Raw genomic sequence first — 25,310 nt, forward strand, 5'->3', positions numbered from 1 at the left:
ATATTGTGTTGGGGAGGAGTGGTTGCAGGAGGTTAATGACTGTGAAATCAACTGCAAAATCTCCAGTCACATAGGCCTGAAGACTGGTCTGAAGGTGAAACGTTCTCTATTTCCTGTTTGCGCCACACTTTTTGAAGTTTTACTACCGCTCAGCTCACAGTTAGCAAAGTGTTTGCAATTTTCTGATTCTGCCCTCTTGGAACCACTTGGCAGCTGGTTGGGTGCTACATGTTTTTTTCTGGTTGTCAGATGACTGTCAATTATTAATTAAGTATAATAATTAATCATGAACAAATGCTTACCAACATCACCTCTAACATTCAGAGCATAATCTACTGTAAGCTTTAGGCTCCTATTTTTATATATTATGGTATTATAATTTAACACTGAAATCCAGCATCATCCTCTATTTAAATCTGCAAGAAAGAGATAAAAAGATATTTCTTTCTGCTCAATCTCACATGAGAAACCTGAACAGCCATGGATGAGCACAGTTTAGCATAACACTTATACAATTATATGATTGCATTAATACGATTAATGCAGCGGTATCAATGCAATGCAATTAGATTTTCCAGGAGTTCAACATTTCACAATTAAGTCTAAACACGTTGTTTTGTCCTGTTCTTTTTCACAGTTTTTCAGAACTTACCTTGTAGTGAAGGACACACAACACTCACGCCACAGAAAAGAAGAAGTGTGTGTTGCAGTGCTCCTGCAGAGATATGGAGGTTAACCTTGTGCTGAAGGTTATGTTATTCTCAAATGAGAGGCTGTGGCTCACCTTGGCTAATCACGCTGTGACATTTTATTTGTTAGAATTTGTTTTTTCACCTACAATATTAAATGTATTTTCATGTATTAGGAAAATAATAAAAAGGTTACCTGTTAATACAAGTTCTGTTTTGCTCACTGACATTGATTTCTAATCAAACACTCGGTCTGGATTCTCTTTGTAACAACAACACTGCATTAGAGTATTGGCATGATAGAAATCAATACATGTGTTAACTATTATGTAACTATCTGGGACAAGATTTGAGGCATTAGTGTACAGTGACAGGGTTGCAATAACAATAAGAAGCTTAAAGACTCTCACCCATGACCCATGACTGTCTTGTATATAGATTGAATAAAAATTATGAAGAGGTGCCGTCACCAACTGGTTTCCACAGGAGCTGCTTATAGATGAGCTAATTTTCCATTTGGAGGTGTTCTAACTGGACAGTGCAGTGTGTTGCCATTTATGCTTTGCGGGAATTTAGCCAAGAATAATTGTTAGTATAGTTCCATATATTACAATATATAAACTAAAAATGTATTAATAAAATGTAAAATGAATATACTAGTGCTGTCAGCGTTAATCTCGTTAAAATGGCTTTAATACCAATAACCGTGCGTGGGTCTGCATCAATACGTTAGCGCGGTTAGCGGGCACGGGGCAATCCATGCTAACCTGCTAACGGATTTGCCGCGTTAATGCAGTTATGACGTTAACGTCATTTTAATGAGATTAATGCTGACAGCACTAGTATATACACTGTGTAATACTGCAACACATTTTAAACTCAATTAAAGAGATAAAATCTGACACTGTTTGCTTGCTAGTTAGCGCTAGCATTTCCATCATAGCTGACAACCGTAAACTACGTATGTAATAGGCCTAGCCACTGTGACCTTAATTATTGGATACTGAACCTCTGGTAGGAAACTTTGAGCTGATTGTTTTTACAGTCACCATCTTGGTGTTTTGAAACTGGGTGTGATGAGCCTGAATTTAAAGACGTGACATACTCAACGGGACTGTAACTATAGCTGTAAATCAATGAGCCCACCCTTCATAATATTCTGTATTAATGATCACAATTTACAAAATAAACTTTTATGTTCATTATGGCTTTACAATAATGATTGGGTCTATAAATCATGTTTACTAGGATCACAGAGCAAGTGAGCCAAAAGCTATTTTCTTATCGATTTCTATTCATATCTTTCTGCAAACAAAAGTGTTTGCTGGTCATTAAAAAGAAAGCAGGTTAAGACAATTCCATGTTATCTTCACTTCACAGTCAACCCCGTTCTCACTCCCAAAGCGTAACATTTTACGCTAGGTGACAAATCGTCACCATATTACGTTTTCGGCTACCCACCACGTTCCTAAATGACAACCTCGGAAAAAAGAGGACATATGAGAACCGTCTGGACTGAATCTACACATGTTCGCTCAAAGAGGACATATGAGAACCGTCTGGACTGAATCTACACATGTTCGCTCTTTTTCTTCACATCGCTTAGAAACACGCTATTTAACATCATTAAAGTCCTGGTTAAGGTCAGGAATAAGGTTATGGTTATAGGGCTAGGGATAAGGTTAGGTTTAGGGCTGGAATACAGGGCTGGAACGTCTATTACCGCGGGAGCGTCATTCACTGGATTCCAGCCATAACCCGCCGCGTACCATAAGAACGCCGAAGGTCTCCTTTCGCGTTCCTCAGGAACGCCGCGGGACGTGACGAAACGTCGAAATGTTACGCCTCGGGAGTGAGAACGCTCTGTCACAGTCCCACAAACGACATCTGACTTTTATACAGTCTATTCTGACATGGTATAGGCTATGTTTCCTCCTGGCGAAGCCAAGATTGCAACAAATAAGGATGAGAAGTGTACAAATAACTTTTGACCCTTACACCATTGTCACCACCATCAATCACCAGCCACATGGAAATCCTGAAAACCACATGTAACGTTCTTTAACAACGAAACAATTTCCACGGTGACAGTGATTGATCTCATTCAAGGTGCCTGTCATGAGTGTTACAGTTAAGAGTTCTGTAGTTTTGCTATTTTGTCTGGTGTCTAATTCTTTGTGACCTTATGGGCCCAGGTTCCCTGTCTGTTCCGATAAGTAAATATCCACCATGTTATAGGAGCTAAAGGACAAAGTTTACAAATAATAAAATAAAATATGGCGAATTTGAGCGAGAAGTACCAGAAAATTACACAGGACAACGAACATGTGTCGTGTGTATTTCTGTTTTCGCTGGAGATGTGTTGTTCTTTACAGTTTTTCACTACTGGGCTCTCTCTCTCTCTCTCTCTCTGCTGCGCACGCGGTGCTACAGAGACAGGACGCGAGGGCACAGGCGCGTGCGCTTGTTGTGCGCTCTTTGTTTTATTGACATGCGGCTCCGTCGAATCACTTAAAAGGGGTCCACCTTTAAACGGAAACCTAGCCAATCTCCGGGTCGGAGAGGCGGGCTTTATGCAAATGTGTTGGCAAGGGAGACGCAGCGGTTCATTCATCTGCTTCCAGAGAGAGAGGTGAGTTAACGCGAAGGTTATTTTACATAAGGGAACAACTGTTTTGGAGCAAAACACCGCCGCGAGAATAGCTGGAAAGAAAAAGAGAGGCTTTTGTTTTCTGGCTGAAAGGAGCTTAATCTTCTTCCACGCGTTACAGGGTAAGTGGAGGACATTTATTTGGCATATTTGTAAATACTCTGTTTTCATCGTCATATTAACGTGCACAGGTGGTAGTGAAAATGTGTCAAATCTGCCTTTAATTTCTAAAAAAGAGATTAAAACAAGAAGTCATGGACACTATTTTGCTGTTGGCTATTATCCAGAAAGGATGAACTTAACTCTCTCCCCTGTTTGTATCACTGTGATAATTTGTCACTGCAAATGAATCAAAGTCGGTGTTTTAGGTAGACTGGACTGTATTTGTTGAGCAAATAGAGCTTCAAGTGTTTTGCTCAAGGACACTTGGGGCTGTAGAGGCAATTGAACTTGGGTCCACGTTTCCCTGTTCAAAACAAAAGAGGCACTCTGGTGATGACAGCAGTCATTATCACCCTGGCGTTTGTTACATTGGGTGAGTCATTTTTAAAGAATATGCTGTTTTCTTCTGCCTTTACCTGAAAATGTAGCTTTGGGAAGTCAGAGCTAGGATGCCCTTCATGCTTTAGGAGCAATAAGTGGCTGAACAAAATAAAGCTCACTCCGTGTTTCAAGACTGAAACTGGACTCTGACTATGTTCTGTTAATGGCTTGATATAAGCATGGTAGTTGCATATCCTGCTGTTTTTAGCAAATACATGGAGGCTCTGACTGCCCCCTGAGTGGATGGTTGCGCTAAATGTAACTGATGAATATCAGGAGTCAGTGTTTGTGTGTTTGCGAGAGAAAACTGTATCCGTGAGTCATTTGTGCTGACCTGTGAGAGTGCAGAGTGAGGCAGATATGGGTGATCAAAGCAGGCTGAGCTGGTAGTTTAGTTTTATCTACATAATTCAGTCCTCTGGATGATACCAGGACAATCAATAAGACCAGCTTTAAATGAGTGTGTGTGTGTGTGTGTGTGTGTGTGTGTGTGTGAGTGAGTGAGTGCTTGTTCACATCACTGGTGGCCTCCTGGGCTTCAAACAGTCAAATCACATGCATCAAAGTATTGCACCGTGTGTTTCTATCTGTATTTCTATTTCTATGATAAGTCTGCACATAATTTATGGTGTTTGAGATAATTTTTAAAAAAAAAAGCATTATTACATAAAAATAACAAGACACAAGCACATCTGTGATGGTATGGTTGTGGCAGTGACAAATAATTTTGGCTTTGCAGTCCTTTGGCTGCTGGCCTTTAACTGAGGAGCAGCCGGTCCTTAGTGCACGACAGGTCTCAGACCCACACGGTACACTTTCACTGCTCTGTTTTTGTGTTTAAGTTTAAGATTTGAGTTTTTTTAATGCACCGATTGACTGGCCAGGGGCTGGGATCGTCCAGTTTCCAGCGTGGTTGGCCAGGACCGGTGACTAGCCAGTCAGGCTCATCTGTGTCCCATTATGAGCCATTTTGTTTCATTCATGTGCAACACACGTACAGCTGCACAGGTAAATAGTTGTGCTAACACTCACAGCCAAATGCCAACATAATATTAGTGTAAAAGTTTTATTGTAACTGGAGTTATAAAGTTTTCCAAAGTAAACTGTCCAGAACCACAAACCTAATACAAAACTTAAATCACCATCGCCCTGGCGAACATGGACATTTTAATAAGCCAACAAAGGCAAAGTTGCTAAAGCTAAAGCTATCCAAAGCACAGATTCAAACCAGCAGTGTGGGATCAACAGGTGTGAGGAAAATCATGGAGACAAGTACAAAAGGGGCGATGTGGTAAAGTTATAAACATGCTGAAAAATAATGTAAGTAGCTGACTTTTGTTCTGTCATATAAACGCTGTGGGAGCTTTTGTTTGGTAAGGTAGGATGTTTTGGGTAAAGGTGGGCGTACAGAAACATACATTAGCAGAGCAGAGTAGTGAGAAAAGATCCCATAAGTCGCTGGAGTTTGGGAGAAGTTGTAAAGATTAATCACTTTTTATTTTGAAAATTAAAATGCTGCATTAAACATAATTTGCTTGTATTTGCTTTTAGTTATAGAAAATCGATATCAGCAGATCACGAAAAACAGAACTTCAAATTGGCCGGGAAAATGACCATTGGAGAATCTCTGCTGTTAGCCACCAAGACCCAGATGTACATGGATGTTGTCATGGTCTCTAAAAAAATGTCCCATTACTTCTAAATTTGTTTTTCAGGACTGTGGAAAGATTTTTGAAAAAAGAAAGGACACAATCTCATAAGTGAAAGTTAGGGTTGCAATGATTCATCCTTTTCGAGTTCCACTAGGATACACATACCCTGACTTAGGCTAACTGCCGATAACAAGGACCAGTTTTATATTACAGTTTGTAATAAATTGGGAGCCATTCTGTATTTTTAATATTTAAAAAAAGGTTTTAAAGTTTTAAATTATATTTCGGTCTCATTGTGTGAAGCATGGTGAACTTATTAATACAGGCCTTTGGCCAGTCCAAACCTATGGCTTTTAGAGGTGTTGAGGTGAAAGTGTGTTCTTTCACTTTTCAACCATTTTTAGCTGGAAAGAGGCTTTTTATCCTTCATGTTTTGACCATTTCTCAACATTTAGATGCAAAGTCATCTTCTGCAGCTTCTGTCACACAAGTTTTTGCTCACTGGGTATCAATTTATGGTTAAATTGTCTTTAAGTATGTAAAGGAAAACACAAAATATAACAGTTAAAAATATCTTGAATAATGCTGTGAAGCTCTGGCATTTCACAATAATTTCCTTATTTTCTCAACTATTCTTTTTTAGTAATTACTGATTTACTTTTATTCCTCGTATTTGTCTCCTTTTAAATGCAGAGAAGTAAAATAAATTCATACATTTAAATTTTTATGATCTCAGTGTGACCTGCAGGTTTGTTCTCCCACTGTATTTAGAAGTCCGCTCCATTGAGCGACATGGGACTAACATTAGCATAAACACTGTATGCTGGAAGCCTTGTGGCTTGGTTTTCTATGCGTGTGCAGCTCCTGTCGGTGTAATGTGTAGGTGGCTCGGTACTTTTGTTCAGATTAGCAGTTTGGTTGCAGTATCATTCGTTACACTGGTAGTCATTCAGTTGCTCACTCATAGTTTAGAAATGTATGACTTAGCTTAGTGCCAGTTGTTGCTACGAGTTGACATTCGACGGTCGCTAGTTGTGATAGGATATTCAATAATTTGCTGTGTATTGAAGAAATTGTTGGCCCTTTTGCCATTGGCTTCTTTGGTCCTGTAGAAGAAGATCCGTCCTTATTGGTTTTTCTGGGAATCGGTGTACCACTAATGGATGGCTAAGTAAGCATCAAACATGTTCAATTGAATGGCACAGTTCCATAAATCAGCTCACGGCTACAATAGCTAGCTTTGAATGAGCATCAGAATAGCTGGGTGCATCCCTACGCCAATAACCCCAGATCCTAATCTGGTGAAATACGGCAAAGGCCACCTTACAAAACATCTGATTGGCTCCTGCATCCGGTTCAAAGCATTAGGGGTATCCTGAAGTTGTATTTTTATCTGTCTACCATCTTTGAACATGGCTTTCATTTTGATCTTAACTACACACTTGTAATGTTTCGTGACTGCATCTTACATGATTGTTATGTTTACATCACCCAAAGTACTTAAAAAAGTCCAGTAGGTGTCTCCAGGGCCACATGTTGCCAGGATGACTTGTGGAAAGACAGAAAATTCACAAGTTGAAAACGGTATCAGGTAACGTACTGTGGCTGATTGCAAAACTGCCATGTTTGTTACTTCGCTTCAGAGCAATCCATAGCAGGGACATTTATTTTGATGTCCTTGTACTCATTACATAATAGCAGCAGCAGGCTGTTCCCTAAACATTCGGTAGGTTGATCACCTGATCTTTGCAGCATTGTTAAACACAGCCGAAGCGCCACTGTTATTTCCAACAGTGGGTGGAAAGAAGCTACAGTTACACACAACAGCTGACTGAGTGACAGATCACTGGAAAGGAAAACACATTATTATCGTTACATGCTCTTCCCCCCGGAAAGAATGACCTATTGATCCACTTTCTGTGTAGTACAATAATATCAGCTCGCAGGAACATGTTACACTACAATTTCCTGTATGTGACTGTTCATTTGAATGTGTTGTTTGTTTTTCCAGTGTCCTCTTTCCCCCCCTTTTTTTTCATGTCCTACATCTGTGGATAAAAGATGCACTGACCCCCCCTCCCCACCTCCCCCCACACATCTCCCTCTTTTTTATTCTCTCCCCTTGTATCACTTCCATTTTGTTGTAAGCCTGTGGCCAGGTGTACTGTGCATCTGTCTCATGCATCACTGGCTCAGTGTGTGCTTTGTGTTTGTGAGGGCAGCTGGCATGAGCTGCTGCATGCGCGTCTCTTGACTGATTGATTCGTCCATTCCTGTCTCGTGCTTTATTAGCCAGGGAGGCAGATGTTGCGGTAGAAAAAAATTACTGTGGCAAGGGAGTGGGGGGCACAGTCCTAGCTCCTGTCTGCTTCTGAATGGATGACATTGGCTGTGGGAAAACAAAGGAATGTTGAGTGAAGGAGTTAGGTATTATTGATGAATAACTAATGAACACCCACAGTTACTAATGGACACCGCTGTTAGAGGCTCCCTCCCACACTTTAAAATAAGCAGTTTATGTGAGCCTTGATACTAAAATTGTCCTTAGTTGTTAAAGTGTCTGACTCCTCTGTCTGTCAGCCATGTGATCGTCTCTCATCTGGACACAAACTTTCTACCTTTATTTTCATGTCCCTAAAAACATTTTTTGTGCACTTGGTCTCATAGGTGCTGATTAATTTCTGTGTACAGGAAATCAACGATCTCCACTTCAATCCACCACGTTGGTGGTGGAATCATGAGTCTTGCATGCGAAGGTTTTTTCCCTTTTTCATCTGTGAGTTATTAGTTATGTTAATTTGTAATTAATTACCACTATAAACTGTCTTTTGGGTCACACAGGCCTAGAGACTGGTTGGTGACTGCCTGTCAAATAGTGGTTGCTAGTGAACAATGTAAATTCTCTCAGTGGTTGCCAGTTGGTTGCTGTTGGATGAAATTAATCACAAAAAAGTATGCAGTCCACTGAAAATATTCTCGTGATCGCTTTGATCATCAACAAATTGTTCAGATGCTGACTTGTCAGCAGCAACTTGCCAACTGCTCTCTAAGCACAGAGCGTTCTCACTCCCGAGGCGTAACATGTCGACGTTTTGTCACGTCCCGCGGCGTTCCTGAGGAACGCGAAAGGAGACCTTCGGCGTTTTTATGGTACGCGGCGGGTTATGGCTGGAATCCAGTGCAATGACGCTCCCGCGGTAATAGACGTTCCAGCCCTGTATTCCAGCCCTAAACCTAACCTTATCCCTAGCCCTGACCATAACCTTATTCCTGACCTTAACCAGGACTTTAATGATGTTAAATAGCGTGTTTCTAAGCGATTTGAAGAAAAAGAGCGAACATGTGTAGGTTCAGTCCAGACGGTTCTCATATTTCCTCTTTTTCCGAGGTCGTCATTTAGGAACGTGGTGGGTAGCCGAAAACGTAATATGGTGACGATTTGTCACCTAGCGTAAAATGTTACGCTTTGGGAGTGAGAATGGGTTGCTAAGCAACAGTAAGACTGTGAATAATGCGATGCAAACTGGAAGTAGGGACCATTTTGTTGTGCCTTTTGAAATATTTTGGTTCAATTGTAAGATAAAATTTTTACTTTTAATATTCTCTGTTTTTGGTCAGACTTTTTCAATCGGGTAGAGAGTAAATGGCAAGTGTTTGCAGATCTGTCAGTATCTGCCATGCAAGCTCCAGGCGATCATGGCAATCTGCTAACGACCAATGCAGTTGCACTAGTCCCCTTATTCCTCCAAATCTGTCTAACTATTTCACAACTGAAAGAATTAAATTAAATAAAATTTTATTTATATATCACCAAATCACAACAAGAGTCGCCTTAAGGCGCTTTATATTGTAAGGTAGACTCTACAATAATACATACAGAGTAAAACCCAACAATCATACGACCCCCTGTGAACAAGCACTTTGGCGACAGTGGGAAGAAAAACTCCCTTTTAACAGGAAGAAACCTCCAGCAGAACCAGGCTCAGTGAGGGGCGGGGCCATCTGCTGGTTGACTGGTTGGGGGTGAGAGAAGGAAGACTCATAGGGGAATGTATGATTTTCTTTTCTACCTTTTTAAATGTTGGAATATTTTTATATGAACCTATCAATGAGGAAAATGACTAAGGAGGTATATATTGTGATATTCTGAGTTAGCGACAATCTTTTAAACAATAATTTGGCCACCGGGTACAGTAATGCCAATATTTTATATAATTTAATTATGAGGGGTTTTTTTTATATCTTTTGCTAAAACAAGAAAACAGATACATCTTGAGTATTACAAGTTATTCATCACACTGTTTTGAAACAGTTAACTAAATGTAAACACATTCAGCAAAAGTCCGACATATCAGAAAATGTATTTGTTGATATTTGCTGATACCAGTCTACAATGCTAATATCAGTTGATGCTGACATCCATCTGATTCAGTGGTGTACCCCTAAAAGTGACAGGCTGAAATGTGTTCACCAAGTATGATTTCCATACAGTTATCCACTATGAATTATTTCTTGTATCCAAACTTAGAAAGTGTCTACCTTTAATAGTGGACAGCCATTCAGTTTAGTTTGTTCTATGTGGTTAAGGTCTATGCAGATGTTTCAGGCTGAGCTAATTTTAAACACTTTATATTCTGATAATTTATAAAACCGCATGTTTGTAGGAGCTGTTCTCTGATGACCACACATCTAAAAAAAGCAAACAGCTTTTAATAGTTAAATATGAATTAAAATTAAAATTTAATGTGATTTATTAGCAAAGTAGGTAGTTAAACATAGTTTAACACACACAGTTATTTCTCAGAGATATTATTCTTAATCTTCTTCATCTTGCTTGTTTTTTTGAACACAAGATGGCAGTGTCCTATGTCAGCTTCCAGTGAGAATTTTGGTACCTAAAAAGAGAGCTGCCTCAAGAACCTCCAACAAAGTCCAGTTGCAAAATACGCAAGAAAGTGGTTCCATCGAAACATGAAAAGAACAAACATATTTCATCACTTGAGGCAAAAACACCATCACATACTATCAGGTTATAAAGACAGACAAAGGGGGAAATATTAGCCACTGGTGACATGTGGCCCAAAAGTAAACAACAGTTTCCATATAGACAGAGAGAGAAGAGAGAGTACAAACCACAATATTTATCCCCAATATTTATAAGTTGCTGGAATACTTAAGACAACAATTATAGAAATAGACAACAATTAGTGCAGCAGTCAGAAATGAATCATCCAGACTTCAGAAAATGTGCAGCAATTGTGGCAATAAATAAAATACTGATCTTTTAGATATGATGGTTAAAGGTTAGATGAGAAAATGATTCATAAGGGTACATGCACACAGCTGTTTTGTCCCCTGTGTTTCTCCCCAGGCTTTCCTAGTCCTAAATTAGCATTTGAACAGTGTTGAGGTGAGCTGTGTTTCTATAGCAATCTGTCCTTACTGCAGCACGTACCATGCTATGATATAACCTGATATGGAGATTAAATATGAGACTATATTTGTAGGAAACAACATGTCCTTTTATAATTGTAAGAAGTCATTTTGTGCCTTATATAAGAGACATTAACCTCTGCAATCCTGCTGTTGTGGGCTGTCTCTCCCTCAGTTTCTCTCCAGAGACGGAGATGTACCAAGGCCAATACACCTCCGCCGTTCGTCTGTGCCTCAGAATTTGCATTAAATGGGATTAATACCACTACATTAACTAAGTGCAAGATGAAATAGTCATTTCTGATGCCACTTGAAGGTCCCAGGGTTAATAACTTTTCTGGAAAATCCTGCTTACTAATAGTTCTTCTAAGATTTAGCTATGTAATGACTCTCAAAGATCATGGTCTGGGTTCATACCTCAAATGTTGGGTGCATGGTTTTAGTTCATAGCTCATTTTAAGGAATAGAGCTAAAACCAGGAAAATATCATCTGAGGCTCTGGATGAAGAGCTGATAAAGAAAAAAAAGAGAATGCAATACAGGTAAGTGCAAAAAGGCTGCTGCAAGGAAAAAGATACCACTCTGATTGGAAGGACGACTAATATGCTTGAAAAGTTTAAACACAACCATGTCATTATTCTGAAGCTTATGTCAAAAAGGGCAGCAGAAAGCACAAATAACTTGTCAACTTTTCACATAGAGGACGATTAGCCTTTTCCCCCCTCCTCTAACATTTCATCATATGACTGCATGAGAATTGAATCAGTTTGGATGTTTTCCACAGTGTAATGGCCCTCTCTTCACTTCAGCAATATCTAATCAAAACACATCAGCGTCACGCGGGATGTGGAAGACTCTGGTACATATTTAGATTTTCAATAAAATCACAGATCCAGCTCATATATCTGTCAGCCATTTCGTCAGGTCCAGTTGGCAGAGGGACTATTTCGATTGGCCGAAAGCCTCATTCTCCATCCCGGATGGTGGCTTGGCAGTGAGCTGGGCAGCTGTTGTCAAGGCGACATATTGTTCAATTTCATTTTTGATGACTTGGTCTGCTGCCATAAAGACCATTCTGGTTGGGGTTTCTCATTCACATATCAATAGGAAGGCAGTCCATGTCTCATCAGACATCTCTGTCTTCTTTTATTCACTTCCTTTGCTTTCTCTATTGAAAAGACACACACACACACACACACACACACACACACACACACACACACACACACACACACACACTGGACCGTGCAGTTCATAGGGAGGCTGGTATTGGACTGGTATGTGATTGATTGTTCCTCTATTGCTGCTACGGTCCATCGTACTTTTTCCACTCTCACAAAGGTTATTGCCACTGCAAACACTGAGCACACACACAGACACACACACAGACAAAACTAAAGACTGTAAGAGAGCCCAGCTTGCCATTTTTGCTTCCTTTCCAACTCAATTACAGCTTTTGCCAGCTAATCATTTTCAGTCGCTGGGACACCAACACATTGTCCCCTCTGGGATGTGTTTGGTTAAAGCCAGCCCGCATGAGCCTCATCATAATGACTGTGTATTCACCCTTGTTTTGTTCCTTGTGTGTAGTCTCTTGAGTGTCTGTGAAGAAAAATATTTGGACTCCATCGAAGAACTGTGTGAATTCAAATAAAGTATTGCAGTGGCACGATAAACAGCATCCCCATATGATATGGTCAATGCAGGCACTGAAGGTTCCTCTGCCTTTATTTAAGTGAAGCAAGAGAGCGATCAAAACACAAAAGAGAATTAGAAAAAAACATTTATATGTAAATGTAAATGAATAAATAAATCTGTTTTTTGGGAAAACAATCGGCAGCCACGAAGGGTGAAAAAGTTTCACTAACCTGAAAACTAAAAAACTGCAGTTTCTTGAATGACCACTGGAGGCTGTCTCCCAAAGCTAGTCAGTCTCCATAGAGACGCCCAACTAAACAACACTGAAAAGCATGTTTACAGAGCAGGACAAAATGACTATTGGTTTTAATATTGGGTGAATTAATGTTTTTCATATTATTCTACTGCAATAAAAATTCTTCTATTATTATTCTTCCATTGGCATGGCTGCTTTGACTGAGGTGTGCTGGTACAGGCAGCTGTAGCTGATTTCAGCATTGGATACATAGAGTACCAAATCTGGGCATTTTGCCTTGCATAGCAGCACCTGTCACGAATCGGCTGTGCGCAGCAGGCAGTGTACGACCCAAACGCAGACTCATAGGCGGAACATGAACTCAAAACACAGCTTTATTTGCTGAGAATGGAAAATAATAACAAAAACATGGGGAAGAACACGGGGAAACACACAACTGTGAGGGAGAACGCAACACTGAACGGAGGGAGGCAGAGGATTAAATACACAGTGCAATGATGAGGGAACAGAAAACACATGGGGAACACAGTTGACACAAGTTAGACATGACGAGACCAGGGATGATAAACTAAACGCACTGAACATGGAACATATGACCTTCACAATAAAACAGGAAATGAAAGAACGCAAGACTGAGAGAGGAGTGGAGGAACAGCAGATGAGAGGGGACATGATGGGCCGGGGGACACAGCGGTCACATAAACACAGAGAGACACAGGGCAAAGACACAAGGGGGAACCTAATAATCCAAAAACTAAACAGGGTCTGTAAGAAACTCCAAAATAGAATAACTATGACTATAAATGAACCTGAACATAAACCATAATACAAAATATTATCAAAACACACACAAATGACCCAGAACTGTGACAGCGCCATCCTGTTTGGGGCAACATCAGACACTTCTAACTTGACTAGTGGTAAATCTGAGGTGTACACCAGTTTAGTTGCATAAAACAACTACTCTGACATAGGGCTGTTCGATATAACGATATATATCGGATGACGATATAAAAACATCTATCGTTTCATTTTATGTTATCGTTTGTTTACGATCTTTTAAACTGTTTACAGCAATATTTTTTCACTGTTTTGATGGTCACTGTAGAGGCTATATTCATTTCTTAAAGTTCTCTCTTTCTCTTATATTTAATATAACCACACTACGGACGGCCAAGCGCCTGTTTTTATGCGTTGACGTTAGCAACAACGACGGTAAAACCATCGCGTGTCCGCTTGTTTATTTTCCACATAAACCTTTCACAATAAAGCTCAAGATCCTGTTGAGACTTTTCAAAATAAACTGAATCACGTGAAATAGTATGCAAAGTATTGACAGATGAGAAGCAAAAAAGAGCCATCAGGTGCTAAAAAATAAACCTTAGACTCTAACGTTAGAACAGGCTTTTCCCTGCAGCACGCCGTGTAATAAATACTGACAAAGAAAACGGCGGCCATTAAAACTTATGTCTAAAAATGTATAGCTTCACGCATCGGTTAAATGCAAACTCAGGCAAATTATTTAAAAAAAATAACAAACATGGATGGATACCTTTTCAGGATTTGGCCTGCTGTGTCACATTCTGATATTCTGATCTAGATTATACTGCAGAAAAGATGAATCACTGTCATTAAACAGAAGCTGAGGTTAATGTTCTCAGTCGAGGTTGAACCCCCCCCAAAAGAAAAGAGTTTGGTTGATATGCATTAAAGAATAATTCTCTCAGTGTAATGTTGACCCAAACACTAAAACTGACTTGTAATCCCATCACTGTCACTACTACAGGAAGGCCTTGTCAAATAAGAAAAGCTTATTTCAGGGCACTTGCTCAAACAGCTAACCCTGTTGGTTTTCTTGGGTGTACAGTTTCTTACTGCCATCTGATCTCACTCTGAGAAACTCATAGTGCTGTGAATTTGGGAAAAAGAGGTACTGTGGACTCTTGCATGGTTTAACAGTTTATCCAGTCAGATAGATCATGCCATCATGCTGGGGAAACACACACACACACACACACACACACACACACACACACACACACACACACACACACACACACACTGAGTGTCCCCTGCATTTACTTAGTGTTTAGTATCAGTCTGACAGCTGGAATGAACATGCATTAAGGCCCCTTCAGACTCAATAAGAAACACGTCTTTCTCTCTTGAATGGCTGTTGGGACAATTTTCTACAAGCTCTTCTTATCTGCCTGACATCTCACATCTCTCTCCATCCTCCCATCTTTATCACCTTTTCTCTCCCCGTGGTTCTCCTTCTCTCTGTCTGTTGTCTTCTCTCTGAGAAGTGTGAATCCAGATTGAGTCATCCGCTCCAGTCTTTTCTATATGGAGCCTCTTCATTTTTCTTCTTCTCCTTTTTCTCTTCTGTCATTTTCGTGTCAGCGTGTGAGTGTCTGTAAGGGTAAGATTGTCAGTGTGTGATAGACCTAATAGGTCTGTGGTTGAAGCCGACATGTTTGCGTGTCTGTTTGCGTGTGCGTTTGCACTGTGTGTTGACGTGAATGGAATGTCGAAGACGTCATCATGCAGAACAACAGCATGTTGCCACACCAACTGATCTTTTAGCTAAGAGCTACAGAGCTGACTTTCTGGGCTGTACACTAGAGGGAAACAGCAGCATTTAGGCATTAAAACATACTCATATTAGTACATTAGGAGGTGATGCTGATTTCTCATTGAATAGGATCCTTTCTTAGGTTGTTAAGGATTTATTATGTCCCTCTGGAAACTGGTAATCTTGGATTCAGGATTCACTAATTGATCTGACTTGAAAATTTAGAAAGAGCATTGTCTTTGCTTGCGAATGACATTCTCCATGGGGGTTTAGCACGTTGAGGAAAATTATTTGGTTGTTTGGTTCACCTTGTGTCTGCAGATGATGCTTTTTCTTTAAGTGACTCCCTGGTAACCAGCGGTTGCTAGATAAAAAGTATATTCCACTACAAGTTAGTGAGTGGTTCCTGCAGGTTGCTGGCAGTCACTAGTGTGAAATTGGTGAAATCGTCCTTGCAATTGCTTTGGTTACTAGCAGGTCACCACAGTAACCAGTAGTTTGCATGGAAGATGCTGACTTATCTCCATCTCTCTGGAAACTAGGATGGAAACTGCAAACTGCAGTGAAACAATGATGCAAACCACAAACCCAGACTGTTCCACTTCAAAGTAAAAGTTACAGGTTTTGAAATGTGTCGATTGGAGCTCAGTCGCAACTGTGAAGGTGAACATTGTTCGGTACTGGTTACAGCTTGGAGAGTAAGTGGCAAGGGTTTCCTGAAAAGTGGGTGTCTCCCTTGCAGACTTTTAAGGAGTGCATTAATCAGCTGGCAACTAAACAAATCACAAAATATTTTTTGGTGCATCACCTCTGTGACACAGCCACAACGTCTAGGAGCCACTCAGCAAAAAAAAAAAGCCCAAACAAAGTGCAGAAAATTAAAGTCCAAACCTAAAGATTCTCCAACTGCCACACCTCCAACTTCCTAATGTGGCCTTTGTATGTCTGTTAACCTCAGATCAGTAACAACAAAGGAAACTGCATGGATTGGAAAGATGCAGGAGACATCAGACAACACTGCGTATTATTATTGTAATTAGTATAATATAATTATATTCTAATGATATTTTGAGAAAGTTTTGGCTGGCCAGATTACAAGATGAGGAACTGACTGGAGAGGCAGCTGAATACTTTATTGTTATTTATTGTCACAAATTATAAATTTTTATTAATTTATTTAAGGAAATGTTGTTGTACCTTTTTTCAGGCGCACATATGCACATGCACACTCCCCCCGTCCCTGCTACCCGCCACAATCACAAACTAGTTGTCTAGGAAACACCGTAATTCCTGTTTAACATGCTGATGAAGAGTAACGATTTCTGTCTCAGTGTGCAGCTGTGTCATCCTAATCCACATTTGGTACCATTTTTGCGGCAGTGTTTCTGTCTCTGTGTTTGATGGGCACAGGTGTTGTTTTGGGCCAGGCACCGATCTTTGATTGATCAGTTATTTTGTAGTTAGTAGAGCAGCTAACCGCAGCAGCAGACCTTTTTAAATCACTTAAGGGGGAAGTGAGTCCGGGGTGTGGAGTCTGTATTTCATGCATTCTTATGATCGCATTTTTCTTTCTTCAAGTACAAATGGCACAGCCTTAAGCCCTCACATAAGCCTAACTAAGGCAGACTAAACAAAAAAAGGACATGGACACCTATTAATCTGTGTTCTCAGTCTTTCACATTGGCTCTGCAGAAATCTGACTTATTTGCAATGAAAGACGGCCTAAGAAAAAAGAAACACTGTAGCTCTCCATAACGCCCATTCCCGAAATCTCTGCCCCATTAGATCTCTGCTTCTGTAGGATGAGCTCAGAACACGAGAACCCGACCTCGAAATGATTACAGTGAACCCTAAAGTTGTTTGTTTTTGTGAGTTGTCAGCCATATATATTCTGATTCTTCTAGACGGAATAAGAATCCAGCTCGACTGACTAGTTTTTGCTTCTTGCCGTCTTTCTCTGGAAACTCTATTATCTGCTACATTTGCTTCACTAACAGAGGGATAAAAGCTCATCTTCCCCAGTAGGACCTGAGAAACAACACTCCAACTCTGTGGATTGTGTGTGTGTGTGTGCGCGCGCCTTGGAGCGTACAATCCAAAATAAATTGCTTGTGGCATAACTTGTTTTTTGTTGTCTTTGCTACCTTAGTCAGTGATGTACACATTTGCTCAATTAAACACTGAGTCATTTAGACTCAGACCGTTAAGAAAAAGTGTGCATATTCATTTAATGAACACCAAACTGACTATACCTTACTTTTCTGAAGCTAATTAAAGGTTTGTGTGTGTGCTGACCTGGATATTTTGAAGGTTATTATAAGTTGCAGAGATCTCTGTCAGTTGGTTTGCATTACTCAGTGCTCCCTACATAATTAATATTATTATTGTTAATACTTGTTTTTGTTATTTAAAGTGCTTTGCATCACTGCACACAGTGGAAAAACTCACCTGTTCTCACATGAATGTAATGGCAAGGAAGTACTGAATTTTAGATGGCAGTAGGAGCGTGGATCACTTATGACTGAGCAGCCCAGACATTACTTTCAGGTGTTTCAGGTGAGAGCAGTGCACAAGCACCACCTATTATTCATGCTAAGCTGTATCTCAGTTGCAGTACCATGTTTTATGCTTGTTTTAGCTGCAACATTTTTAATGTTATAAAAGGAAACAGATAGCTTGAGCTAGCTTTTAATAGACAACGTGGGCATGCTGAGCATGCTAGCTGCAGAGTGTTACTGCAACGTTTTGCCGATTTGAGATACGGGACTGAAATAATCTGGCTAATTTGTTTTTTTGTTGCTGGTTTTTGTCAGTTAACAGTCTTCACATTTTATGTTGTGCATTGCTTATCGCTGCTATTCTTAGTTGTTGTGCTTACTCAAGTTTTACTGGCTGATGCGAATGAGCTCAGAGTAACAGCCAACTGCCAGCTTGGTAACAGCAACGCAAGCTGATGGTAACGCCAGACAGCCTGTTTTGTGTTATAGATAAATAAACACCACTGCACTCCTACAGTGATATATGACCAGAGTGTGCAGAGCATCCATTTGAATGGAAAATTATGGAAGTGGACATATCAACGTGTTTAAGCTGAAATATTGTGCTGTTTCAAGAAAAAAAAAATTTGCTCATCAACACATCTAAAAGTCAGCAAAAACCTGCATCTACAAATCATGGAACAGTTTCAGAATAATGTTCGTTAGCACAACATTGTGAAGACTTCAGTATCTCTTGTGAATATATCATCATGTACAGTACTTATTATAATCAAAAGATTCAAAGAATCTGGAGGAATCTGTGGGCTTGCACTTCTGAAAAGCTATCATCAATGCTGATAGGTATACACGGGGTTTTAGAGAAACATGCTCTCACTGAGATGACCCTTTTTTCAGAGAAGGCCTTGTATATTTCAGCAACACAATGCTGAACTGCATACTGCATCACTTACAACAGCATGGCATTATAGTAGAAGAGCCACTGAGACTGCAGGCAGTGGTGCTGAACTGCCTGCAGTCCAGAGGTTTCAGATTGAAAACAATTTGAGAATTGCGAAATGCAAAATAAGTTAAAATGTGACCCAGGACTGTGGAGCAGCTAGAAATCAGGACAGAGCAAAATTTCAAAAGTCCAGCAGCTGCTGTCCTCGGTTCCCAGATGTTTATGTACTGTTAATAAAAGAGAGAATGCTACATGGTGGCCCTTAGACACGTTGCTCCATTCAAACTCAAAATGACCTCATACTTTCTTTAAAAGTCTTTTTTCAGTATGTTTTCTACATTCTGTGTAAATGAAACACAGGTTTATGAGAGTTTACATTTCATACACTGTCCCAATTTTGGTGAAATTGGCGTTGTAGTCTAAAGGTTAAAGCAACTCTAAACTAAAAAAGTCAAAGGTGTCTGCATTGCTGAGTATATGTAGAGAGGAGCAGTAAAAGGTTGTGATAACACCTCAGTGTCTTCAATTGCTCCTACAATAATGAATCCTTTTTACAGCCTTCCTTTTCTCTTTGACAGCTGTTAAGAGAATTCCTTTTTGCTTTTTAACCTGCTAAGATGACAGCCACCCTTTTCAAAGCGGGGTAATGCTAAAACAACCTGTCACCTATTGAAGTCCCTAATTACTTTTTCTCTGCACTACAGCACTTTCACCTTGTCACAGCTATGCAGAGTCTAAAATATTTCTGCAGTTTGCAGTGATTTGGGGTTCAGCGGCCTCTTCCTGTATGACTCACTGCTATAAAGTAAGACAGGATGATATTTCAGCCATTACACTGACCTCACACTCTGAGGATTTTGTGGCCACTTGGCTGTGGCAGTATTGGCTGTGTCCTGGTGCCAGAGTGTGAAAACTGTCAGACAGGGCCATGAGTCAGGAATGGCGTCATGAAGGCACTGCAGTGGTCCTCTGTGGTGTGAATATGTGCTCGGTGATGGGAGTAATGGGCCATTTTATGGCCAATATAGTGGAGATGCTGTCATGCCAAGTACTTTGCGACAAATAGATTAAACAGCAACATAATTAGCTACCTCTTAAGTGGGTCTCCACGGATTTTAACTCCACACTTGGACTGCTGCTGGTAGTCCTTGTTTGGTCTGCAACCTCTTTGAACTCTTTATAGCGGCATATAAACGAGTCCATCTGCTGCATGTTTCCTAAGAGTGCTAGAACTAAGTGCTAAAGTCACATATACACACATATATTGTGCAAATCTCTGTTGCTTTATTGTTAGCATTAAATTTCAGCAGCTCAATTGAGGCTAGAATAAATGACAGCTGCAAGTGGTTAGATTGACTACAAATTTAATAAAATCTTCTTTTTAATTCAGGATATAAACATAATAGCCAACCCAGTATCACTGCAGAACAGGTAATAGACATGCATGCAGAACTTGCATTACTGCATGAAGAACTTGGATTACCATCAGGGGGAGATAATATATTTAACCTCCTAGGACATGGTGTCCACATATGTGGACATCACATTTTGGGTTATTTAGACCAAAATACTCAATTTTGCTCTACAAGGGCCTGATATCCACTTACGAGGACAATATACTGCTACTGTTCTATCGAAATTTTAAACGACTATCCTCATATGTGGCTCTCATTTTTCTAAAAAACAAAAATCAGGTAAAAAAAAAAAAACTGGTCAATCTGGTCATTCTTTGTTTTTACATTCATATCAAAGAGAAATAAAAGATGCATGCCGTGGAAGAGTTCGGGTCTTAGGAGGTTAAAGCCAAGAAGTTGGTAGTGAGCAGAAATGGTTAAGCTAGGTGCTTAAATGCATATACTTGTAAATCCCTCTGCTGTTACTGCAGCTTCCTGCAACTTCTGCATGCGGGTACATGTAACACTTTGGACAGGCAAAGTGTGGACACTATGGACTGCCATGTGTATTACATGCTTTACCGCAATATTGGGTTGTAATAGTAATATTGGGAGAGCACTAATTAACAGTAAACTGCAGTGGTCCCAAAGCAGAGCCTTGGGGCTTTTTTTGTTGATTTACCGCCTGTACAACACTGAATTGCCTTATTACTTCAGTACATGTGCCCTATACTATGCAGTGATTTTATTCAGGGTACATTTCTGTTATCTAGATTTACTTAACCTAACACTGGTGATCAGGAGTCGGGAGTCGTGTGATCAAGTGGTCGCACGAAGCTGGTTATCAGCTCAAATATTCAAGTAAAATGCAAGACGGGTGTAAAAAGGATGAAATAAATGCCACAGTTCTTCAGTTAATCTGGTGATTAACTGATAATACAAATTTCATATAAGGTGAGCAAATATAGTGTAGGTGTTCTGTTTTAGGATCAGATATTAAGGCTTATATAACATTAAAATTGTTGTAAAATTGTTTGGTGCCAACATTTATTTCTGATGCTTATGAGGGAAACACGATATTAAGAACTTTAGACCTTCTTACCGTTCATGCATAAAGGTCTGAGGAGTCTACCAGGAATGGTGACGCTATTTTCTGGAGAATTGATTGGTCATCAGTCAGTGATTTCATACATGTTGATCCCTAATCTAGATCTGCTCTAGAGCAGGTTAGGTTCACAGCATAAATTACCATGGCAAATTATCCTGATTAGAACTGAACCACCTTCGTAGGATTAACTGTAAAGTTATCTGGATAAGCCAAAATCTGTCTTCACAGGGCTTCTGATCTAAACTTAAGTCAGAGTATTAAACGTCATTGATATAAACTAAAAGCAGAAGTTCCAAAGCATTAAATCTAAAACCAAACAGGAATAATATAAATATTTAGATAGTAAGACACACTAAGATGAATGGGATCAAATTGTCTTAAAAAATAATGATAAACTTTTTAAGCAAGAGGAATATAAATAAACGATTACTGTGTGACAGAGCGCCATGCTAAGATGATTTATGTTGACAGGCAAAGCCACAGGAAGGCAGCAGGGCTTTCTCTGAGTTTGGCTGTGTGTAAGTAATTCCTCGTTTGCATCCATCCTCAGAGACCGAGCTTGTTGCAAGTGCTCAGGGGCATCACTGCTATTGCTGTTGTTTCTGCATCACCTGTGTGGTCACCCTCCCGCTCTCTCTTTCTCTCTGCTTCTCTTCAACAGAGGTGAGGCATCATGGGGAAACACAACAGCAAGCTGGCTCCAGAGGTCCTGGATGACCTGACCAAGAGCACTGAATTCAATGAGGCAGAGCTCAAGCAGTGGTACAAGGGCTTCCTTAAAGACTGTCCTTCTGGCATTCTGAACCTGGAGGAGTTTCAGCAGCTCTATGTCAAGGTGAGAGTAAGCCGTCTCAAGCATTGCCTCCTCATTCTCTCCCCATAGTTATATAAAGAAAAAAAGTTACATCTGAGATGACTCATAGCATTGTTGTGCTGTTACATAGAAAGCCTTTGTTACTGAGGCTGACTAATCAATTGTTGAGTGCACATAAAGGAGGAGGAGCCTGTATTAATGCCTCTGTTGCTGCCTAAAACTGCCTCCAAAAATATTTGGAGCTTTCAAAATGCCACAGTGCCGCAAAGAGGCCTGCTGATTTTTCATTGGTTGGATGGGGAAAATATATTTTTAAATCAATTTTGCATATCCTCTCAGGCTCATTCACTCCCACTCGGTTTTAAAGGGCACAGAAAACAACTGCAGTTTGTACGGATAATCTCTCCAAAGTTCTGCTGGCAGAAGGAGGAAAAAAATCCTTTAATAAGCAGCGTGTCATTGCTAACAGGTCTTCCGTGGGTCTCTTACAGCCAGCTACCGACATCCTTTAAAAAATATTTTGTTCTTAGTCAGTGCTGGAAAGGTAAATGCTGTATTTGCAAATTGCACTTTGTGTGTACGTGGCCAAAGAAAAAAAAAAGAAATGAGGCTAATTTTCAAGCAATTAATGCTTAAAAGCAGAGCTGTAATTGCTGCTCAGTATGTCAGTTTGATGTACAGTTTAGTCTATGTATTTATACACTGACAGTTGTTATTTTAGCAGTTTAGTGAAACATATTAAGAGTTTTGGGGCTCTGTGACTTTTGTCTTCAGTAATTTAAATTTATGGCTGAGATCAGGTTGAGTTTAGGTGACTCTTTTGACCGCTGTAAAATATTCAACTCCTTTACCTTCAAACACTCGTGGGTTTCATCCAGTTTGTTTGAATCGCTGTCAAAGGGTCATTACTGTGAGGTGACACCTCATTAATTCTGCTGCATTTGGCTGAATTTTAGCTTTGGTATTGGCACTTACAGATTGTACCACATCAACCTCCTAACTTAAATGAACACGACTGAAAAAAACAAGAAGTGAACAAAATATACTTTTCTTCACTTGGAAGGATCCTGTGGCTCTCCATAAAGTTTGTCTTCTGTGGATGTCCAGCACTTGCACTTTACATTATTTTATCATGGTGGTTTTACTGCACCCAGGATACTCCACACTAGAGATTTACCCACTCCTAATGTCCCTGCTGTCTCTCTGATGGACTTGTCTTGTTATGGAGCTTTAGGGATGTCTGTTTTACTTATGCTGAGAGTGCATTTGATTACAGCAGTGGCGTCCAGACAAAAGTACTACACTATCATCATAGCCCAAATCTGTCTATGTAACAGACTTTGAATGAGTTTACTCATTGAGATGTGCTTTTAAGCCCACATTCATGATCTACCTTTAACTTAAATAGGTTTCGGTATATAGCTAAAACAATGTTGGCCTTGTTACCCAAAAAAAGTCATGTATTTGATGTGACTTATTACTTTTCTCAAAGGTAATGCAGTATGTTGCTTAGGGCTGTTTGATATAACGATATATATCGGATGACGATATAAAAATGTCTATCGTTTCATTTAATGTTATCGTTTGTTTCGTGGTGTCGCAAAATAAACGGTTTACGGCAACATTTTTTCATCCTTTTGATGGTCACTGTAGTGGCTATATTAATTTATTCTTTCTCTCTTTCTCTTATATTTAATATAACCACACTACTGACGGACAAGCGCCTGTTTTATGCATTGTGGTTAGCAACAACGACGGTAACAGCATCGTGTGTCCGCTTGTTTATGTTCCACATAAACCTTTCACAATAAAGCTCAAGATCCTGTTGAGACTTTTCAAAATAAACAGAATCACGTGAAAGAGCAGATTATTTACGGATGATAAGTAAAAAAGAGCCGCCAGGTGCTAAAAAATAAACCTTAGACTCAAACGTTAGAACAGGCTTTTCCCCGCAGCACGCTGTGTAATAAATACTCACAAAGAAAACGGCGGCCGTTACAACTTATGTCTAAAAATGTATAGTTTCATGCATCGGTTAAAACACTCGACTCCAGGTACACGACGCGCAGCTGGAAACACTTCCCGCAAGTCGAGCTGCCCGATATTCACATAATTTACAGAATATGTTGCATTTTTGTGATTTATATCGTTATTGGGACAATAGAATTCTTATATGGGGATATGAGATTTTGGTCATATCGCACAGCCCTAATGTTGCTTATTTACTTGTTGGAGAAAGTTGTTACATTACTTTGGCATTAGTCCGTAAAAGTAACATGCTAGTACTTTTAATGTTTTATACACAGCACTGGCTAAAGCTCAAAAAGATGAGTCTGTGTCCAAAAATATACACAAATACAAAATTTTACAGCAAATTTATTTATTGAAATTAAAAAAAAAAAAAGCATGATTTTAAACATTAAAATAATGTAAAACTAAAGTGAGGAATGTAGGGTTGGTTAAACCTTTAGGTATTTTTTAGGGTACTGAACATATTGGTTCTACCAAGTAAACAGTGAGATTAAATCAGTCAATTGCAAATTACATGATGGGTAAGCTTTTGTCACCTGACACTGTCACCGTTGTTTTCAGAGCAAGTACAGTGTAGAAAAAAAGGGGTATCATTTGGTACTGGTACCGAAGAGAATATACCAGTACCAGTACTGGTTGAGAGATGAATGCTACTCTACCCTAAAGTAACATTAATGATCTTCAGCACCCATGCTGTACTGCATTTGTTTATTCATCAAGGATAGTATATACTTCAACAGTCAACAGTTGAACCTAAAGTGGCCAATGGCACAAATGTCTCATTGCAAACTTTTGTTTTTCTCATTTTTAAACTGCAGTTTTTCCCATATGGTGATGCTTCTAAGTTTGCTCAACATGCGTTTCGGACGTTTGACAAAAATGGCGATGGGACCATCGACTTCAGAGAGTTCATTTGCGCCCTGTCCATCACCTCCAGGGGTAGCTTTGAGCAGAAACTCAACTGGGCCTTCAACATGTACGATCTAGATGGAGATGGAAAGATCACACGCATGGAGATGCTGGAGATCATCGAGGTGTGTCTGTGTTAAAAATAAACTGTTAATTGTATTTAAGGCAAAATTGAGCATT

The 25,310-nt window shown here is 39.8% G+C and overlaps 1 protein-coding gene across 1 annotated transcript in view; it reads left to right on the forward strand.

The window, feature by feature from the left end:
- The first annotated feature begins 3,308 nt into the window (after positions 1 to 3,308).
- The window catches only part of LOC146549734 (visinin-like protein 1), a 29,492-nt gene continuing 7,490 nt past the window's right edge, over positions 3,309 to 25,310 (forward strand). Inside the window, exons 1-3 of the mRNA XM_085261803.1 lie at positions 3,309 to 3,461; positions 22,038 to 22,211; positions 25,040 to 25,255. Of these exons, the coding sequence (XP_085117929.1) occupies positions 22,050 to 22,211; positions 25,040 to 25,255 (378 nt within the window). The 5' untranslated portion in view covers positions 3,309 to 3,461; positions 22,038 to 22,049. The remainder of the gene's footprint in view (positions 3,462 to 22,037; positions 22,212 to 25,039; positions 25,256 to 25,310) is intronic.

The sequence above is a fragment of the Mchenga conophoros genome, linkage group LG22 (genome assembly GCF_057382185.1).
Source record: "Mchenga conophoros isolate Kocher_MC1m ecotype Shallow Benthic linkage group LG22, M_conophoros_male_GT1.1, whole genome shotgun sequence".
NCBI lineage: Eukaryota > Metazoa > Chordata > Actinopteri > Cichliformes > Cichlidae > Mchenga > Mchenga conophoros.